Below are 22,829 nucleotides of genomic sequence, written 5' to 3'. Positions count from 1 at the left end.
TTTTTAAAAATATAGGTCGTACTTTTGTACCGAACGGGCTCGATTTTTTTTGTTAGTTAGACAACTAAATTATCAGTAATATACAAAATATTTCAGAGTAATATCGATTATAGATCGAAAAATAAACGATTTTCAATTTAAGAATTCAAAATATAGTAGATTTTTGCTGTTTTTTGGATGAAAAGGTGACTTAACTCTTTTTTATTAAAAAAAAAACTTTCTTTAAGAACATATAACAATTTTATGTTTTTCTATAAGGTAGCTTCACAGAGAACATTTTGGTATAAAAAACATGTCCTATTTTTTGAACATGTTGCCCTTTCGTCCTGCGGAATTTGACCTATTTTTTGATAAAAATTTCAACTTTGGGCCACATGTTCTAAAATCCCAAAGTTGGGATCAAAAAACGGAAAGCAGCTTTAGAAACCTTGATGTGTTCCCTATTTATCCCCAAAGTATTTTCCCAGCCCCGAAGGAAATGTAGACCCTATGGTTAAAATTGTAAAAAATACCATTTTCGGGATTTTCGCTTAAATTTTTAGGAATTGTGGGAATCCTTTTTGACCTTTTGAATAGTTTTTTTACACTTTGTAATTTGGAATGACAAATTTAAAAAACGTTGAAAATTTCATTGAGTTTTGCCAATAAATAAAGATTTTATTACATATTACATATATATTGAGTTTCTAAAACTAAAATTTTTATCAAAATTTTAATAGGATTGCAAATACATATTAGGAACAATTTGATCCACATTTATTCCGAACATTTTTTTTTTCTTGTTTAGATATTTTAATTTTTGGTCTTACAAAAAAATTTCAAGTCAATATCTCAGTTAGATTCAAAAATATTTACACTAATGAATAATCGTTATTTCGTATTACATACTTGACAATAAAATAACTAGCAGCATCCAAATAGCCAAAAAACAAGAAATATCAATGCAACCATAGCAGAGCAACCAAAGAAATGTAAATTGCTGCCAGAGAAAATTGCTAGCACAACAAAACAAAAACGAATGCTGACGTGCAATATTAGTTCGGCAAAAAAGTGTGTATGCTGCTATAGCACGAACATATATTTTGGTTGTTGTGCTACAATAACGAGTTGACAACTGGTTGTATCTGCTACTAGAAATTGCAAACTAACATTGCAATTTGTATAGTAATATATGAATAGTAACAGCAAATTTATATTAGCAGAGTTATACAAAATTATAATAGTAACTATATTTTTAGTATGCAGATTGATAAAAATGTATATTTACTGCAATTGACGGCTAATATAGTAGCAATTGTAAACCCTGAAAAAATTACAAAATTTTATTGCTATCAATTGCTCAACATTATTTCAAATATATGTAAATTTAGGCGCTGTTTTTTCGTGAAAATTAACAGCTGTTTGCATAAATTAATACTAAAAAAACGTAATTAGAATGAATGTTTTAAGACTTCGTCAATCAAAAAAATGTATTTTCATTTGTAATTTTTTTTTAAATTTTCAGATGAATTGTTTGTAAATGTTAAATTAATTTATCCACCCTTAAAAAAATAACAGCAATCAATCATGTATTTTTTTTACCAAACTCAATACAATTGGAGGAGGATATATTAGGCGTTGTAAATATCAACACCGACGCACAGTCGCTGTGCCGAATTTTATATACCCTTCACCAAATTATACTTATATACAAATTTTTTTTTTCCAAAATTGTGTTTTTTTTTTCATTTTTTGAAATTTTTTTTTTTTAAATTTAAAAAATTTTTTTTTGATTTTTAAATTTTTTTTTTTTAAATTTAAAAAAAAAATGTTTTGTTTTTTGGTGAAAAAAAATTCGGATTAAAAAATATTTTTTCCGATTTTGACCCATTGTAGGTCCAACTTACTATGATCTTATATACGTCATTGCAAAGGTCTTTGAAATATCTATAATTAGATATCCATATTGTCTATATTAATGACTTAGTAATCCAGATATAGGTCAAAAATCGTTGCCCTGGTTTTTTTCCTCATATCTCAACCATTTGTGGACCGATTTTGATGATTTTAAATAGGAAACTTCTCGAAAGCATGTTATTAAAGATTTGGATCCCGAAGATATCTGGGCTCGTTAGAAAATTGATTTCAACAAACAGACGGACATGGCTTAATCGACTCCGCTATCTATAAGGATCCAGAATATATATATTTTATAGGGTCGGGAAATTATATTGTGGAAATTACAAACGGAATGACAAACGAATATATACCCTTCTCACGAAGGTGAACAAGAGAGCTATATTCGGCTGTGCCGAATCTTATTATGCTTAAAAATATTTTTTTTTTAAAATAGTTTTTAAATTTGTTTCCAAATTGTTTTTTAATTTTTTTTAAAAAGTTTTGTTAAATTTTTTTTTAGAAAAAGAATTTTTGACAAAAAAATTTTCATGAAAAAAAAATGTCTACATTAATGATATAGATATAGATAAAAAATAGGCCAAAATTGGATTTTGTCGATTTTAAATAGCAACCGAGTCGGAAGAATTCCCGATGTATTGATGTATGAATCATGTATGTAAGTAATTTGGGGACTATGGAAAGTTGATTTCAACATACAGACGGACATACATATATCGACTGCGCTATCTATAACGTTCCAGAATATATATAATTTGTGGGGTCGCAAATGAAAAAATGTAGAAATTACAAACGGAATGACAAACTTATATAATACCCTTGCCACTCATGATGAAGGGTATAAAAATTAATAAACGAATTAAAAAAAAGTTCGTTATTTTAAAGATTTAATATATTTATATGTAAACGGTAACAGATAAACTTTTGTAGCCAACAACATTTAAAAAAAACCCTTTTTATCCAGATTGTTATAAAGAACTGAGTAACTATCATATCATATCATCATTTTACGATGCCAAAGGGAGGAAAGTTGGTTTTCTTATGAATATTTATAAGCCATATAGACGAAGCAAAAAATAAAAAAAGAAAGAAATACCAACTAAATAAACTAAATGAAAAAAGAAAAACTGAAAGAATAAAATAAATCCAAGAACACACTTTTACTCTGTAGTAGTACATACGATATCTTAACATAGACATTTGTGAGTTTTTACTAAGCGTGTCCTTTGTTAAAAGGAACATTTTTAAAATTATAAACTTTTTTACTTAGAGTGTCAGAAATTTATATATATAAAATCCCTTTGTTCCTGCAAAGACCCTGCTCCTTCCTCAATAAAATGTTTAACTCTATTCTTGAGTTATTTTGAAGGAGTTCACTTCTCTCCAACTCTTGCCACTGATATTTACTTCAGCCTCAATCTGTCTTCCCCATGTATGAGCTTCTTCTGTTCCCTTGTGGGTTCCAGTCTTTCTATTTTTTTTTCTCCTTACTTAAATCGATAGCATTTGTTGGGTTGTTCTTTTCCAGAGCGTATGATATAAGGTTATCGGAATGTAGAAGGATAGACTTTACATTGGCATTGAAAATTGCAATTTTCGTACGCAGAGATAAAGAGGGTGATTTCTAAATAGGTTTCAGGTAGCCAAATGTTTGACGTGCCTTCTTCAAGCGATTATCGATGTCCTTCCCAATCCCCCGTACGTAGATATAATGCTCCCAAGATAGCAGAATTGACTGACATCTTCTATTTTGGTTTCCCCAATTGCAAATAAATCTCGGGAGGTTGTATTAATACGTATAGTTTTTGTCTTGATGGCATTTATTTTCAAACCTGCTGATTCCACTGCCAGTGTTAAGCATTGTAGGTTCGACGCGAGCTCGTTTAGCAGACCCTGCAATCCCCACACTATCCCCCTGATGTTATCAAAGGCTCCTCCAAGGATCGTGTCCAGAAGTATATTAAATAGAAGTGGTGACTCGGGCTTTCACAGTTTCACTGAGCAATTTGCATTACGGTATGGGCTTTTTATAAGGCGTATGAGTTTGGGAAACATTCTCCTACACTATCCCCTGCCGTTATCGAAGGCTCTTCCAAGGATCGTGTCCAGAACTATATTCAATAGAAGTGATGACAGGACACATCCCTATAGGACTCTCACCGTTTCACTCAACAATTTGCAAAGTTTTATCCTACAAGAAGCACTACGGTATAGGCTTTTTATAAGGCGTATGAGTTTGAGAGGTATTCTCCTACATGCCAATGAACTCCAAATTACATCGTGGCTTAGTTTATAGAAGGCCTTTTCAAAGGCTGTTTATTTGCTCGGTGGTGGTCTTATGGGGTCTGAATCCAGCTTGTTCTTGCCTTAAAGTTGGTGTTACGCTGTCTGAGATCCTTTTGGCAATTATCTGGGCTATTACCTTAATAATTACGCATAGCAGAGTTGTTAGGGTCTGTGAGATCGTCCTTTTTGGTATATTTATTATCATACCCTCAGTCAGCGCGTTTTCGAGATTTTCGGTCTCCCAGAATGTTCTAATGATTGAATTATTCCTGCACTCGTACTTCAAGAGCTCAGCAGAGATTCCGTCAACATCTGGGGATTTATTTCCGTTGAGATTGCTAATTGAATTGGCGATCTCCTCCATGTTCGTAGAGGATGAATTCGGCTATAGCTAAACCCGTTGCTCATCTTTCAACATAAGTTCGCCGTTCGCACCTCTTAGAGGCCTTTGCGATGTAGTATAACCATTCGTGAGTTTTTTCCAAGACCTATATATTACGCTGATACGATAGATATCTGCTGCGATTTGTGTGTCCTCGCTTATCTTGGTATTCCATCTCATTTTATCCCGACAAGCTCTACGTTTCACTACTCATCATTTTTTTACAATTAATGACATTTGTTGTCATACATACAAAGATGTCTGGGCAAAAACACTAACAATTGTCATAACGAAGCAATAATACTAATAAATGGTGACTATACCTGAAACCTGATTTTGACCATTATCATGACAAACATTTATCAGGAATAGACATACAACTAAAGAACAAAATTAAATCCATTCAAGTCATGAATTTTTTAAGGGCAGGTCTAGTGTTTAAACACAAATATTAAACAAATGTGAAAAAAATCTGATTCTTCTCTTTAAAATTTACTTATTTAAATAACATTTTGCAAATGAAAGCATATTTGTTGAATATGCAAAACATTTGTAGACATGGGTCAGATAAAAACTTTATTTAAGAGCATTGGAAATTCAAATATGTACATTCTTTAATGGATGGTAGATTTTCTCATGTCACAGACATATTTTTTTGTTAGTTTTAGTTGAAAAACTTTAAAGAAATGTTTTTGATTTAATGGAGTTTATAACAAATGCAAAGCATTTGGTAAATTAAAAGTTTAGCTGTCATCCGATTTAAACAGTTTCTGTTCAAAACGCCAACTTTAAGTAGTTCTACATATAATTTTTTATTTAAATATAGATTTTATTGAAATAAAAATGTTTTTTCTCTCTTTCTTTGCAGCTTTTAACATAAGGCAAAACATATAACAAAAAAACAGACCAGTTAAAGAAAACAACAAACAAATGTTGTTATATTGCAAGAAGCATTTTTGATGTGCGGTTAATTACGGTTTCGACCACTTACTGACCACATCAATCTCTGCACACTGTACAGTACTGTACTGTACTACTTAACAGACGCACACACCCAACAACATACACACATTTATTTCATATACTCATCCAAACTCACAAAATACTTAATAATCAGTTGCATAAAAAACCACACAACCACATTTTAACATACTCAAACATTTAACATACATACAAAGATAAAAACACATGTTCTTGCAACAAAAAATGCATTTACAACATGGTTGGCCATCAACAGCAACTGACACAACAACCAAAACGACAACTATAACATCATCATCGTCGTCATTGCTCTTGTCATCACTGTCAACAACGTCCTCTCCCTTCTCATCATCATCATCACCATTGTCAGTTGTAGCATCAAAACCTTTGAGGACAATTACCAAAGGAAATTTGATGGAAATCACAAACACAGCCAGCAGCAGCACTAGTTGCAACTCCAGCTACAAACACTCGAAACCAACAAGAACATCAAATCAAACATTGCAATTGTTACTGAAGAAATGCCTCCTCCTACTCCTGTTGACCATCTGTCATACAGTACAAATCACAAATGCATATCTCATTATTGTACATGAAAGTGCGCAGCCTGGCACTATAATATTTAATGCATCCGTTTATAAGTTGGGTTCCGAACGTCACTACAAAATCAATGCCCATAAATCGGCCCACTTTGTACATCATCTAGTCGCTGTCAATCACAAGGATGGCCAAATTGAATTGAAAAAGTCTCTGAAATGTGATGGCATCTATTATCCAAATCTATTTACCTTCTATGTGGATTCCACTTCAAATAGATTGCGCAGCATAGACTACTACAGCCTACCTATACGTATTTTTGTATCAGGTCATACCTGCAATGAGGATCGTCGTGTGGAAGAAGAAATCCATGCCAGGCACTATGAGGAGGAAGACACAGGGTATTCGAGACGAAGAAAGAGAAGAGATTTGGATCCTTTGGGTAGTAGTAGTAGTAAATCGGAGAATATTATTAATTTATTAACCTCCAATTCTCTAGATCTCTATAATCACAATCATTCGCGTAATGATTTTCGCGAAGGTGATTTAATATTTGGCGATGCCTATGACAATGAAATGCGCCATCGTATTTTGTCGCGCAAGCGTCGTGGTTTTGGAGATGGCGATCCCTTCATCATAGAAACAAATCTACATCGGCGCATCACCGATGCTAAGCAATGGATTTCCGAGACCTATGCCTCTTATGCCATACACACCACCGACAAATGGAATCAAATTTGCCTGAGAAAGTCCCAGTTTATCAATAATTTAAATGCATTTTTACCGCGTTCGATATGCCAGCACTGTAAAGTGAATTTTTTGGATGTTAATGATGAACGTTTTGCCATAGAACATCAGAATCGTGATTTAGTGGCCAGTCGTGATGTTTGCATACATGAGTCCATGTGGAAGGTCAGCATAACCTTTAATATACGCTGTGATCGTAATGATATTGTGGACTCGGATCATCGTTTGAAGATTGTGTATCATCATCAGGAATTCAATGATACCGATATAGCCAAAAGAGTTAGAAGAGAGCTGAGAAATCAATCGCCTTTCTTTGAGCAGGCTTTGTATGTGGCTTCGGTGCTGGAAGAACAGCCAGCTGGTTCAACGGTCACCACCGTGAGGGCTAGAGATCCTGAGGATTCGCCGGTAGTTTATTCCATGGTTTCCCTGCTGGATTCTCGTTCTCAGTCTTTGTTTAAGGTGGATTCTCATACTGGTGTGGTAACCACTTCGGCCAGTTTGGATCGAGAATTAATGGATGTTCATTATTTTCGTGTGGTGGCTACAGATGATAGTTTTCCTCCACGTTCTGGTACCACTACGTTGCAGGTAAATGTTTTGGATTGCAATGATCATAGTCCCACATTTGAGGCCGAGCAATTTGAGACCTCCATACGCGAGGGAGCCACTGTGGGTTCCACGGTTATCACTCTAAGGGCAACAGATCAAGATATAGGTAAAAATGCCGAAATTGAATATGGCATAGAAAGCGTTACCGGTAAGTTTATTTTACATATTTTCCCACCAAATTTCCTTAATTCATGTTTAATTCCTATTATTTATTAGATGGTACTGGTACCTTGCAAGACCAGGAAATACCCATATTCCGCATAGATGCCCGCAGTGGTGTTATTGCTACACGCACTTCCTTGGATCGTGAAACTTCGGATAGTTATAATATTGTGGTTACTGCTTCGGATATGTCGTCGGCTCAAAGTGAGCGCAAGACAGCCACAGCCAGTGTGTTAGTAAAAATCCTGGACGACAATGATAATTATCCGCAATTTAGTGAACGCACCTATACAGTCCAAGTACCCGAAGACCGCTGGGGTGATGATAATGTTGTGGCTCACATAAGAGCCACCGATGCCGATCAGGGCAATAATGCCGCCATACGTTATGCCATTATTGGTGGCAATACACAGTCACAATTTGCCATTGATTCCATGAGCGGTGATGTTAGTTTGGTTAAGCCATTGGATTATGAAAGTGTACGCAGTTATCGTTTGGTTATACGTGCCCAGGATGGTGGTAGTCCCTCGCGAAGTAATACCACCCAATTGCTGGTGAATGTGCTTGATACGAATGATAATGCTCCGCGTTTTTATACCTCTCAGTTTCAAGAATCGGTTTTGGAGAATGTTCCGGTGGGTTATAATATTATACGTGTGCAGGCCTATGATTCGGATGAGGGTGCCAATGCAGAGATACAGTATAGTATTTTGGAAAGAGATGATAATTTTCCTTTGGCCGTTGATTCACGCACCGGTTGGATTCAAACCATTAAGCAATTGGATCGTGAAGAGCAAAGTCGTTTTGCCTTCCAGGTTATAGCTAAAGATGGCGGTATACCTCCCAAATCGGCCAGCTCCACGGTTGTGATTACAGTACAAGATGTCAACGACAATGATCCGGTGTTCAATCCCAAGTATTATGAAGCCAATGTAGGTGAAGATCAGCCGCCTGGGACGCCTGTATGTACAGTCACCGCTACTGATCCCGATGAAGATTCCCGTTTGCATTATGAAATAACTTCGGGCAATACCAGAGGACGTTTTGCGATAACATCACAGAATGGCCGAGGTCTCATAACGATAGCCCAGTCTTTGGATTATAAACAAGAGAAGAGGTTTTTGTTAACAATAACCGCCACAGATTCGGGTGGTAGAGCCGATACCTCAACTGTTAATATTAATATAACAGATGCCAATAATTTTGCTCCGATCTTTGAAAACGCTCCTTACAGTGCTTCGGTATTTGAGGATGCTCCCATTGGCACAACTGTTTTAGTAGTTTCAGCCACCGACAGCGATGTTGGTATTAACGCCCAAATTACTTACTCTTTAAATGAAGAAAACATCAATGGTCTAAGCAGTCCAGATCCATTTTCCATTAATGCACAAACCGGTGCTATTGTAACAAATGCCGTATTGGATCGTGAGACCACAAGTGGCTATCTATTAACTGTTACCGCCAAGGATGGTGGTAATCCTTCCTTAAGTGACACCACCGATGTGGAGATAAGTGTTACCGATGTCAACGATAATCCTCCTCAATTTAAGAATCCTTTGTATCAGGCTTCCATATTGGAAGATGCTTTGGTGGGTACTTCAGTTTTGCAAGTTTCGGCCTCTGATCCTGATATTGGTTTAAATGGTCGCATCAAGTATTTGCTAAGTGATCGTGATGTGGATGATGGTTCCTTCGTTATAGATCCCACATCGGGTACCATAAGAACCAACAAGGGTTTGGATCGTGAAAGTGTGGCCATATATCATCTCACTGCCATAGCTGTAGATAAAGGATCTCCGCCCATGTCCAGTACGGTAGAGGTTCAAATACGTTTAGAGGATGTCAATGATTCACCACCCACTTTTCCCTCAGATAAAATAACCTTGTATGTGCCAGAGAACTCTCCGGTGGGCTCAGTTGTAGGCGAAATACATGCTCACGATCCCGATGAAGGTGTAAATGCTGTGGTTCATTATTCCATCATAGGAGGCGATGATTCCAACTCTTTTTCTTTGGTTACCAGACCAGGCTCCGAAAGGGCTCAATTGCTTACAATGACGGAACTGGATTATGAATCCAATCGCAAACGCTTTGAATTGGTCATACGAGCTGCCAGTCCTCCTCTACGTAATGATGCTCATGTTGAGATTTTGGTTACCGATGTCAATGATAATGCTCCTGTCTTAAGAGATTTCCAAGTTATCTTCAACAATTTCCGTGATCATTTTCCCAGTGGTGATATTGGCAGAATACCCGCCTTCGATGCAGATGTCAGTGACAAGCTTACCTATCGCATTCTATCGGGAAACAATGCCAACTTGATAAGATTAAATCAAACTAGCGGTGGATTAAGTCTTAGTCCCCAACTCAATACTAATGTACCGAAATTTGCCACCATGGAGGTATCCGTAACGGATGGTATTAATGAAGCCAAGGCCATTATGCAATTAGCCGTACGCTTGATCACCGAAGATATGCTGTTCAATTCGGTAACGGTGCGTTTAAATGAAATGACCGAGGAAGCTTTCCTGTCGCCTTTGCTGAATTTCTTTCTGGATGGTTTGGCAGCCATTATACCCTGTCCTAAGGAGAACATTTTCATATTCTCCATACAAGATGATACAGATGTGACATCCCGCATACTAAATGTCAGCTTTTCAGCCAAAAGGCCAGATGTGTCGCATGAGGAGTTCTATACACCTCAGTATTTGCAGGAACGAGTTTACTTAAATCGTGCCATATTAGCTAGATTGGCCACAGTGGAGGTTTTGCCTTTCGATGATAATCTCTGTGTTAGGGAACCCTGTTTGAATTTTGAAGAATGCCTGACAGTCCTAAAATTCGGCAATGCTTCTGATTTCATACACAGTGATACTGTACTGTTCCGGCCTATTTATCCCGTAAATACGTTTGCCTGTTCTTGTCCCGAAGGATTTACGGGCAGCAAAGAGCATTATCTATGTGATACCGAAGTGGATTTATGCTATTCCGATCCGTGTGAAAATGGTGGCTCCTGTGTAAGACGTGAGGGTGGCTATACATGTGTTTGTCCGGCTTCCCATACAGGCCTTAATTGTGAAACGGATATTAGAAAATTGAAACCCTGCATGTCAGACATATGTGAGGGTGGTTTGTCCTGTATGAATAACTATTTGAGCTCACAACCACCCCCCTATACAGCAACCTGTGAATTACGTTCGCGTTCATTCTCACGCAACTCTTTTCTCACCTTTGAAAGTCTAAAGCAACGTCATCGTTTCAATGTAAAATTACGCTTTGCCACCGTCCATGAGAATGGTTTGCTGCTGTACAATGGCCGTTACAATGAGCTGCATGATTTCATAGCTTTGGAAATAGTGCAGGGTTATGTTTCGTTTTCGTATTCTTTGGGAGATCGTATCGAAAAGGTGTCAATAGTGCAACATTCTAAGGTGTCAGATGGCCAGTGGCATGAAGTGGAGGTGGTGTATTTAAATCGTACTGTCACCTTAATGTTGGATAACTGTGACACTGCCATAGCATTGGCTGGTGATTTGGGAGAGCGTTGGAATTGTGCCAATCAAACTACTTTGAAATTGGATAAAAAATGTTCCTTGCTAACGGAAACATGTCATCGTTTTCTGGACTTAACCGGGCCTCTGCAAGTGGGTGGTTTACCCAGAATTCCTGCCCACTTTCCCATAGAAAATCAGGACTATGTTGGCTGTATATCCGACCTGCGCATAGATGAACGTTTTATAGATTTAAATTCCTACGTTGCGGATAATGGCACTATATCAGGTTGCCCCCAAAAGAATTCATTATGTTCTTCGGAGCCCTGTTTCAATGGTGGTGTGTGTCGCGAAGGCTGGAACATCTACACATGTGAGTGTCCGGAAGGATATGCTGGCAATCAATGCCAAGATACCATACCTGCACCTTGGCGTTTCTCAGGCGATGGCAGCTTAAGTTTTAATCCATTGCTACGTCCCATACAACTACCATGGATCACTTCGTTGTCGCTGAGAACGCGACAAGAAAATGCCTTTCTTATACAAATACAAATAGGTCAGAATAGTTCTGCCGTTATCTGCTTAAAGAGTGGCATATTATATTATATTTTGGATAATGAACCCATGTTTCTGGCTGGAGCTTATTTGTCGGATGGTGAATGGCATCGTATTGAAATCAAATGGCTGAGTTCTGAGTTGCAATTTTCCGTGGACTTTGGTCAACGTGTGGGCACTGTGCCCATATCGCAGAAAATACAAGGTCTGTATGTGGGTAAAATAGTGATTGGAAATGCTGACAGCTCCATAGGCCAAGTGGGTGACCTCTTGCCTTATGAGGGTTGCATTCAAGATGTTCGCATTGGGGCTGCTCAATCGGTTTTGTCTCGACCAACCATTCGGGAGAATGTAGAAGATGGTTGCATATCGAAAGCTGAATGTCCTCAATTTTGTCCCAGTCATTCAACTTGTACCACCTCGTGGGATCAGTCGAAATGTGAATGTCTACCAGGTTATGTGGGTGCAGAATGTCTACCGATTTGCACGGTAAAGCCTTGTGCCGCTGGTATATGTCGCGCCAATGTTAACGACTTTCGTGGATATCATTGTGAATGTAATTCTACATACCAGCATGGAGAATATTGTGAGAAGACCGTGCAACAGCCCTGCCCCGGTGGATGGTGGGGTGAGAAAGTATGTGGACCCTGTAAATGTAATGTTAAGCAAGGCTACCATCCTGATTGCCACAAGACTACGGGTCAATGCCATTGCAAAACGAATCATTATCAACCAATCAATGAAACGGCTTGTATACCTTGTGATTGTTATTCAATTGGCTCCTTCAATAGTGCTTGTAATCCTCTGACGGGACAGTGTGAGTGCCGCGAGGGAGTTATAGGCAGAAGATGTGATTCTTGTTCCAATCCTTATGCCGAAGTAACTCTCAATGGTTGCGAAGTAGTCTATGATTCCTGTCCTCGTTCATTTGCTGCCGGAGTATGGTGGCCTCGTACCCCTCTGGGAAGTACTACCGTTGAAAATTGTCCCACTCCCGCCAAGGGCAAAGGTCAAAGAAACTGTGATAATTTGTCGGGAGGTTGGAATATGCCCGACATGTTTAATTGTACTTCCGAACCTTTCGTGGAACTACGCAAACAATTGTCGCAACTGGAAAAAATGGAATTGGAACTCAACTCGTTTGTGGCCATCAAGGCGGCAGAAAATTTGCAAAAAGCCTGCATCATAGTCGATCGCACAAAAGTCCACAAAAAACCATTAGTAAAAGATCATCGTCGTTATAAGATGGAGTCTTCATTCTTGCTGAATGAAAACAACAATGTATGGTCCAACGAAATAGAAATGGAATATCTTTCGGATGAAATGAAATTTTCTCATGATCGTTTGTATGGAGCCGATTTGCTGGTAACCGAGGGTTTGCTGCAAGAGCTAATCAACTATGAGCTAATGCAAAATGGTTTAAATCTAACGCATTCACAGGACAAATACTTTATTAAGAACTTGGTGGAAGCGGCCAGTGTTATATTGGATCGTAAATACGGCCAAGAATGGAAGAGAGCTACGGAATTAATTCAGCGTGGTCCAGATGATCTGTTGGATGCTTTCAACAAGTACATGGTCATTTTAGCCAGATCCCAGCATGACACCTATACCAATCCATTTGAAATTGTACAACCAAATATGGCATTTGGTTTGGATATTGTTACCATGGAATCACTGTTTGGCTATGAACCCGAACAGCTGAGTGAATATCACAAGACCAAATATCTGAAACCGAATGCCTTCACCACTGAAAGCGTTATACTGCCCGATACTAGTGCTTTCTTGCAGCATTCGGCTAAACAAAAACCGGTTATAACTTTCCCCAAATACAATAATTATATACAAGATAAGACAAAGTTTGATAAATACACCAAAGTGTTGGTACCCCTGGATATGTTGGGCATTTCACCACCCGAAAGTAATGAGGTCTCGCATGGCTCCAGTGATTATAAGGCCATCGTTTCTTATGCTCAATATAAAGATGTGGGTCAGTTATTGCCCGATATGTTTGATGAGACTATTACACGAAGATGGGGTGTGGAAATTGAAGTAGCTTCACCCATACTCTCACTGGCCATTTTAGTGCCTTCGACAGAAGCCGAGGAGAAACGTATTGAAATACCCTATCGCAAGATATCATCACAAAAGACTTTCTCGGCAACCGGTTCATCCGAGCAGGAATTCATTGAGGTATTTGATGTGCCCAAGAAACCAGGAAAATCTTCCGGTTCGTCGGCATCAGCCAGCGAAGAGCATATGATAGAAAATATACGCATAACAGCTCATGAAATACCACCACCTTCCTCTAGAGCCGTGGACAGCAATGAGGCCGTGGAAATAGATGATCCCGAACAGCCACACCTCAAGGTTAGATTTGATGACAATATAGAATTTCATGGAAATTCCGGCGAAGAAGTTATAGACTCGCCGGAGGACATGAATGGCAATAGCAACAATAACAACAACTACGAAGGCTCCCTGGAGCATGAAGATTCCGTAGAGAAAGGAGAAAATGAAGCATTTTATCGCAATCGCCGTTTGGTTAAGCGTCAAGTGGAAGTCATCTATCCCAACGAACAACAACAGCAAAGCAAACACATCACCTACAGATCATTGGGTTCACCACATCTCTCGCAACCCATTAAACTACAAATGTGGCTGGATATCGATGTTACGCGCTTTGGACCGCGCTCCAATCCACAATGTGTACGCTGGAATTCCTTCACCAATCAATGGACACGTTTGGGCTGTCAAACCGACATACCCGACTATGAGAACATGCACCTGCTGCCCCCACAACCCATACTCGTCAACTGCACCTGTACACACATCTCCAACTATGCTGTCATTGTTGATGTCATCGATCCGGAAGACATACCAGAACCCTCCCTACTCGTACAAATCACTTCATATTCAGCGTTCTTGGTATCGCTGCCCGTTCTACTGGGCGTTTTGGTTGCATTGGCTTTACTACGTGGCCAGCAGACCAACTCCAACACCATTCACCAGAATATAGTGCTGTGCGTGTTCTTTGCCGAATTACTGTTCTTTGTGGGAATGCAATCACGACGTAATTTGCTTGAAAATGAATTCCCTTGCAAGCTGATTGCGATTTGTTTGCATTACTTCTGGTTGGCGGCATTCGGCTGGACGACGGTTGACTGTGTTCATTTGTATCGCATGCTAACGGAGATGCGTGATATTAATCATGGTCCGATGGGTTTCTACTTTGCAATGGGTTATGGTGCGCCGGCCATCGTTGTCGGCCTATCGGTAGGCGTGCGAGCACACGAGTATGGCAATAGTCTGTTGTAAGTATTACATACATATGTACATCTGTATGTATGAATTAGTATTTGATTGATTTTGAAATTTGGTAATCGATTACATTATTGCAAGCTCTTTTTTTGAATTTCTCTTCATTTTATGTTTGTTTTGTTGGCATAGATTTTGTATTTTCATAGTTGTGGATATCTATGAGTATGGGCACAATGGTATGGTGGCAGATTGAAAAAAAATTTGGTTAAATAATTCAAGTATTTCTTAGTAGAGTATTGTTCATACTACCATTGTTCATGGTCATGGAGTAATTGGAAATTTACCCAAAATTTCATTATAAAATCATCTTCAGTGATAAGTCGCATTTCTGAATTAATGGTGCAGCGGCTCTCAAAACCAACATCGTTCAAATTCAGACCGATTTATTCCCCAGAGTCATGAAAAATTTGACATTTCGGATGGGCACAAACCAGTGAAGCAGCGGCGGACATTAACACGATGTTGTATTCCATACATAATGGCATCGATAGTCCTTTCAAAATGTCAATGATACCCCACACACACTAAATAATTTTGATATCAATCACTAGGCAACACCAAACCATTGTGCCTATACAAACTCTAACCATTATTCACCTGGATTTATGTCCATGTATAAACTGTTGCAATTTGTTAAAACCATTTTTTCCTTCTTTTTTCTCCTTTTAATTTACAGCTGCTGGCTGTCAGTATATGAACCAGTTGTATGGTGGCTGGTGGGACCCATTGCCGGCATGTCGGTTGTTAATCTTTTGATACTCTTCGTCTCTGTTAAGGCAGCTTTCACTTTAAAGGATCATGTACTTGGTTTTGGCAACTTGCGTACGTTATTGTGGCTATCGGTTGTCTCCTTACCCCTAATGGGTGTTATGTGGGTGTTGGCCGTACTGGCTGCCTCGGAGAGTTCACAACTCTTGAGTATGTTGCTGTCCGGAGTGGTGGTACTGCATGCCATATTCTGCCTAGTGGGCTATTGTATCATAAACAAGAGGGTAAGAGAGAATTTGCAAAGAACATTTTTAAGATGCATGGGTAGGAAAGTACCTTTATTAGACTCCTCAATGGTGGTGAGTAATAGTTCACATAATGTGAATGGCACAACTAGGCCGAATAACTTTCTCAATGCCAATGGCTATGATACACAACGACGAAACGTGGGTATAAGTGTTTCGAGCACTACCTCCAGGAGTACGGCCAAGACTAGTTCTAGTCCCTACAGGTTAGTGGAACAAATTTTATTTTTAATTTAAACTAAAATATTAAATAATTTAAAGTATATCTTCACCTAGTGATGGTCAACTAAGGCAAACATCTACCTCGACCTCCAATTACAATTCGAACAGTGATGCTCCCAGTTTCTTAAGAGGTTTCGATTCATCTACCACCAGCGGCCAGCATGAACGCAAATCCCGAAGACATAGAAAAGATTCTGATTCAGGTTCCGAAACAGATGGCAGATCTTTGGAATTGGCTTCCAGCCACTCTAGTGATGATGATGAATCCCGAACAAATCGTTCTTCTACAACCGGTACCGGCACTAGTACCCATCGTAGTACGGCGGTTAGCATAACTCCCTCCTTCTTGCCCAATATCACTGAACATGTACAAGCCACCACACCGCCCGAGCTAAATGTGGTACAAAGTCCTCAGCTGTTTCCCAGCGTAAATAAACCAGTCTATGCTCCACGCTGGTCTAGTCAATTGCCAGATGCTTATATGCAGCCTCCCGCCAATATGGGTAGATGGTCTCAAGAAACCGGTTCGGATAATGAACACATACATCATGGACAAAAAATGACAATATCACCGAATCCTCTACCTAACCCCGATCTCACCGATACTTCTTACCTGCAGCAACATCACAATAAAATCAATATGACTCCCTCGATATTGGAAAACTTACAAAATGCCCGCACCACTGACAGTTACGATGGCTTGGAGCGAGAAAGTTTGTATGGCCGTCGTCCGGACAATTATGTGCAATATGAAGGCATAACATCAAATATCAGCAACTACAAGCCACCCAGCCACTATGGCAGTGAACAGGACTACAATGGCAGCTCCAATGGCAATCAGAGTAATGGCAGCAGTGGCCCCAGCAATGCTGCAAATGGCAATGGCGGCACCAATGGTGGCGGCACACAAATTGTCAATCATATGCGTACCTTTCACAATGACAACGCCTACTTGAGCGATAGTATTTATGATAAACAGCGTACAATAGGCTCTCCCTACATGTCCAAGGATCGCATAGCTCCCGATATCTATGGCTCTCGTGAGAATCACTACAGTCTGAAAAAGCAGCCACCCATTTATGCCGGTGACTCGCTACATTCCGTACACTCATTGCTGCGCAACGACTACCAGCAGCAGCAAAGACATTTGCAACAACATCCCGATCATCATTCGGATCGCATGTCCGAGGGTTCAGATAAGAATGGTTATCACTTTCCCTACACAGCCGAAGAGGATCATTTGTCGTCGGCACGTAAACTGAGTTTACAACACAATCAATCACCTGCCTTACATAGTTCTCAGCAAATACTTAATGGCCATCAACATCATCATCCCCATCATGCGGGCATGGTGAATGATATTAATAATCCGGGTCTAATGAATAGACACACATTGAATGGTTCACGGCACAGTTCGAGAGCATCATCGCCTCCTTCGTCTAGTATAGTGGCACCAATGCAACCATTAGCGCCTCTCACTAGTATAACGGATACAGAGTAAGTTTTAGATTTTTAAATTTTTTGGAATTTTTTTTATAGATTTTTTTCGTTATTTTAATGTTTGTTATATTAAGCGGTGTTGTTTCTTTCGTATTTTTTTATCGGTAGTGCAAATTATTGTTAATATTTTATTTTTATAATTAAGAAAATGTTTAAAACTAAATGGGATTTTAATATGGAAAGGCTAAATGAAACAATTTCACTAGATGAAACAATTTCATAAATGCAATTGGAGGTAATAGATAAAGTCTAAAAATGGACCTTTTTATCCCTATCCAGCTCGTGAAATATTGACACCTTGACAAAATCCATGACCATAATAAAATCTGGCCACATATGGCTGATGCCCGTCTGTATGTTGAAATCAACTTTCCGTAGCCCCCAAATAACTGACATACATGATTTATACATCAATATATTCGCTATAGAGCCGACTCGGTTTATATTTAAAATCGAGAAAATCAGCCCACAAATGCCTCAGATATATGGATAAACCCAGAACAACCTCGATTTTTACTTATTTTTGTTCTATATCTGGATTTTTAAGTCATTAATATAAACAATATGGATATCTAATGATATATATTTCAATGACCTTTGCAACGACGTACATATATAGTAAATCGGACCTACAAAAACCCGAATGTTTTTTCACCAAAAAAAAAAATTTTAACATAAAATTTTGTTCACTAATAAATTCAAAAAAAAAAAACATTTTTTTTTTAATAAAGCAAAAAGAATTTTTAAAAAAATGTTTGCCATACAATTTTTTTCATCAAAAAATTTAAAATAAATTTTTTTTAACAAATTTTGAAATGAATGTCATGTTTATAGTGAAGATGCATATCAAATGAAAGACCTTTCCAGCAATATATCACTTGACTTAGAAATTCAGATACATAACGACACAATTTCGGGAAAATTTTTTTTTCACAATTTAAAATTGCACAGGTCAACAGCAAAAAAAGACTTGAATAACCACTATATAGATTTGATGTACCATTGCTACCAAATGGGGTAAATTTTTTCAAAATTCAACCAATCGAAAGTAGAACATTAACTACTCAATTTTATGTACATCAAACAAAAAACTAAATTTTTTAGAAAATGAGCGAATTCACTTAATTGTGAATAAATTCGAAAACAGTCAATCGATTTTTATGATCGATACCTCATTTTGTTCTTACTACATGTGGCTTTATGATAATGTAATAAATCTGAACAATATTTGATGTTTTGGATTTTTCATGATTTTTCTAAAACAAACAAATTTGCTATTTTCACGTAAAAAATATATTTGTTTGCTGAATTTGTTATTATAACTCCAAAACTACTGAACCGATTGAAACGCAATATATATGTGATAATAGCATGGCGAAAATGTTTTCAAAATTCAATCCTTCAAAAGAAGATCATTAACTACTAAATTTTATGTATAACAAACAAAAAACTAAAATTTTGCGAAAATGAGCGAATTCACTTAATTGTGAATAAATTCGAAAACAGTCAATCGATTTTTATGATCGATACCTCATTTTGTTCTTATTACATGTGGCTTTATGATAATGTAATAAATCTGAACAATATTTGATGTTTTCGATTTTTCATGATTTTTCTAAAACAAACAAATTTGCTATTTTCACGTAAAAAATATATTTGTTTGCTTCAATTTATTATTATTACTTCGAAACTACTGAGCCAATTAAAATGCAATATATATGTGAAAATTTATACATAGCATGGGGAAAATGTTTTCAAAATTCAATCCTTCAAAAGATGAACATTAACTACTAAATTTTATGTATAACAAACAAAAAACTAAAATTTTGTGAAAATGAGCGAATTCACTTAATTGTGAATAAATTCGAAAAGAATTCATCGATTTTTATGATCAATATTTCATTTTGTTCCTATTGCATGTGGCTTTGCGATAAAGCAATAAATTAAAACAATTTTAGACGTTTTAAATTTTTCATGATTTTTTTAAAACAAAAAAATTAGCTATTTTCACGTAAAAATATATTTTTTGCTTCAATTTGTTATTATAACACCGAAACTACTGAGCCGATTGAAATGCAATAAATATAGGGATTAAAGGTTATGCAAATCTCAACTTTTCCAAGTTGATTTTAATAACATCAGAGTTATCATTAATTGTGTGGAGAAACGTCTAAAAATTTTTCTTTTAAAAAAACCTCTCCATAGAATTTAAAATGTGCACCATATTTGTACTACGATTTTGTGCCAAATTTTTCTCAAAAAATTTTTTTTAACAAAAAAAATGCTTTTGTATTTTTCTTAAAGTATAAATTTTAAAGAATCGTATTAACACTTTCCATATTAAAATCTTACAAAAAATGATATGTATTTAATTTAAAAACATTTTCTTTAAAACTATTTTTGGTGTCTGTTTAAAACTGCTTTAAATGGTTTAGCATATTTAGTGGTACGGCTTAATGAAACAAAATTTATTTTGATTTTAGTTTATATTAACATACAAATATGTACTACAAAAGAAAAAACTTAATCTTTTAACGAAACAAAAAATATTTATACTTTCTTTCTTTTTTTTCCTCTCACCTACCTAAATACACTACTACTACTACCACATACTACATTGTTTTGGAAAACTATAAAAAACTTACAAAAAAATAAAATCCTTTCATTTCATCATCAATCCTCAAAAAAAAACAACAAAAAATAACCATCCTGAATTCCACGCCATTAAACTATACACATACCTACTTTTATAAACAAATACAAATAAAATACTCACTCACGTCCACTCCAAATACCAACAACAATAACAACAACAATTGTTATTATCCGTTTTGGTCATTGTTGTTTATTTTTTCATTTTTCTGTTTCCTCTCCTTTCTTTACATTTCCGTTGCTTTATACTATTTTTTTTTATTGTTTGTTTTGTTTCAACATTAACAGTTCTTGGTCTTGGGAACGCTTAAAGAAAATCTAATCATAAACTTTGTTCCGTTTATTTTTTTTTCTTTTCTTCTACTCTGTATTCTTCCGTTTTCATAACACGTTTTAATGTGTACGGGGATGTGTGTGTGTGGCAAAAAAAAAAAACTATAAAAATGAAATTTACTTTATGTTTCCTTTGCTTTTTTTGCTCAATTTTTATTTACACACACGCTCACTCATACTTGCACAACGAAATAACAATAACAACAAAAAATAATAACAATAAAAATAAAACAACATGCTCAAACAATAAACTCTGCTAATACAATTAAAATAAACACAAACATTCACTTGCTTTAACAACAATGAAACAAAAACAAACAAACAATACACATCAACACCATAACAACCATATTGTTGTATTAACCAACTACTCGGATATTGAAAAATGGCTTCTTAACAACAACAATCACAATAATAATCCAACACCAACCATATTCACCACCATCATCTTGAACAACAACAACAACTATACAATGAAAATAATAATCTGCTGCTTAACTCACTCATACAACTACAACTTTACCTACTCAAACTTTATGAATCAAAACAAAATCTACTGTTAATTTAATAACAACAACAACAACTGCTACAACATCTACTACTCACTCTCTTTTGAATTATAAAACAAAACAAACCACAAATATTGCTACATATTTATTCTCCTCTAACTCGCTCTGTCTGTCTTACACTGTTTGTCTTACACTCTGGGTGTCTGGTATATTCTACTCTTAACTCTTTCTGTCTCTCTCGTTTAAACCAATTTAACAAAATTGCAGATCAGAGGTAAACCACATGTTCATTTAAATTTATTCTTTTTTTACTAATTCTAAATATTAAACTGAAAGCTAAATTCATTTATTTATTTATGTATGTATATAAATTTTGTTTTATTAGTTTAGTTAGTAATACTGATGGTTTTATGTTTTTTTTTTAAACAAAGGTTGTTTAATGTAATTTTATTTATTTTTATTTTATTTATTCATCATTGTAAATCTTGTAAATGTTGGTTTGTTTATTTAGTTTAAATACATCTGAGTCATGTTATTTGCTTTTCCTATTACTCTTACTATACAAATTAAAATTCTGGAAAAGGACTTCTCTTGCAAAACATCTTTTTTAATATATTTTGACATGCTGAACACAAATCTGTCCAAAATTTTATATTAAAATTAAGTAAATTGTTATTTACTTCAGAATTATTATTAACTCAGACACATTTAGGGCTTAGTATGGATACTAAAACATTTAACAAAATAATTTTGTGTCAAAAATTCAAATTTAATGTAAACAATTCTAAAAACTCAAAGCACCGATCCTCAAAAACTCTTCATATTTGTATAGCCCTATATCAAAGTGGACACGTATGTTTTTGGAACACATTTTCCCCGTTTTAGGAATTTCTGTGATTGAAAACAAAGAATGGCAACAATAGTAATGCCAATGACTTAAGAACATTTACATCTATATTACTTTCAAATTTTATTGTGTTATCTGTAACCGTTAAAATTTTACATTAATTCAAAGTATATATTTTACTTGATGGAAAATCACAATCAATATTATTACGTCTGCAAAAAATTCATAAAATTATTTCTTTTCACTAAAATATCAATCTTCAAGTCCTAAGATTTCCACCAATATCAAAAGATTATATCTACTCTTCAGATGCTCCACAAACTTGGCCGACTTTCAAAATTTTAACGTTTTTGCATATCTTGCCCTTCTTGTGTGATCAAAATTGGGTAATGTGATGGGGCCGGATCATACTGATAATGATTTGCCAAAGATAAGTACACTTGATCATATTTTTTTAACAAACAATCTAATTTTTAGCTAAAAAAAAAGAGTAAAAAACGATTATTTTTAAGGTACAAAGTGATCTTTGATATGTTCATAGGAGTTGTTCAGATTTACCGTAGTTACAACTTTGCTAAATATTATTGTAAGAATTGTGATAAATTACCCAATTATTGATAAATTCACTGACATTTATTGTTGGGGGATAAGCTAGTTCCTATGCGCATTTCACTGGTTGCTTAGGCCAGATCATCAGGAAACCTTCTTTAGAAAAACTAAAGATATTTTACAAATCAAACTATAATATCAAAGCTTAAAGTGAAAAATTAAGAGTCCCTGGAA

General features: G+C 36.2%; 1 protein-coding gene across 1 annotated transcript; it reads left to right on the top strand.

The window, feature by feature from the left end:
* Window positions 1–5,436: 5,436 nt before the first annotated feature.
* Window positions 5,437–20,778, top strand: stan (Protocadherin-like wing polarity protein stan). The gene is made up of 5 exons (XM_065512386.1): window positions 5,437–7,589; window positions 7,658–14,963; window positions 15,647–16,189; window positions 16,260–17,702; window positions 20,646–20,778. Exons 1-5 carry the CDS (start codon window positions 5,753–5,755, stop codon window positions 20,677–20,679), a joined length of 11,163 nt encoding a protein of 3,720 aa, XP_065368458.1. The 5' UTR covers window positions 5,437–5,752; the 3' UTR covers window positions 20,680–20,778.
* The last annotated feature ends 2,051 nt before the right edge of the window (window positions 20,779–22,829 follow it).

Source organism: Calliphora vicina, chromosome 5 (assembly GCF_958450345.1).
Source record: "Calliphora vicina chromosome 5, idCalVici1.1, whole genome shotgun sequence".
NCBI lineage: Eukaryota > Metazoa > Arthropoda > Insecta > Diptera > Calliphoridae > Calliphora > Calliphora vicina.
Note: the sequence above shows the minus strand (reverse complement) of the source record. Positions and strands in the feature narration are given on the sequence as shown.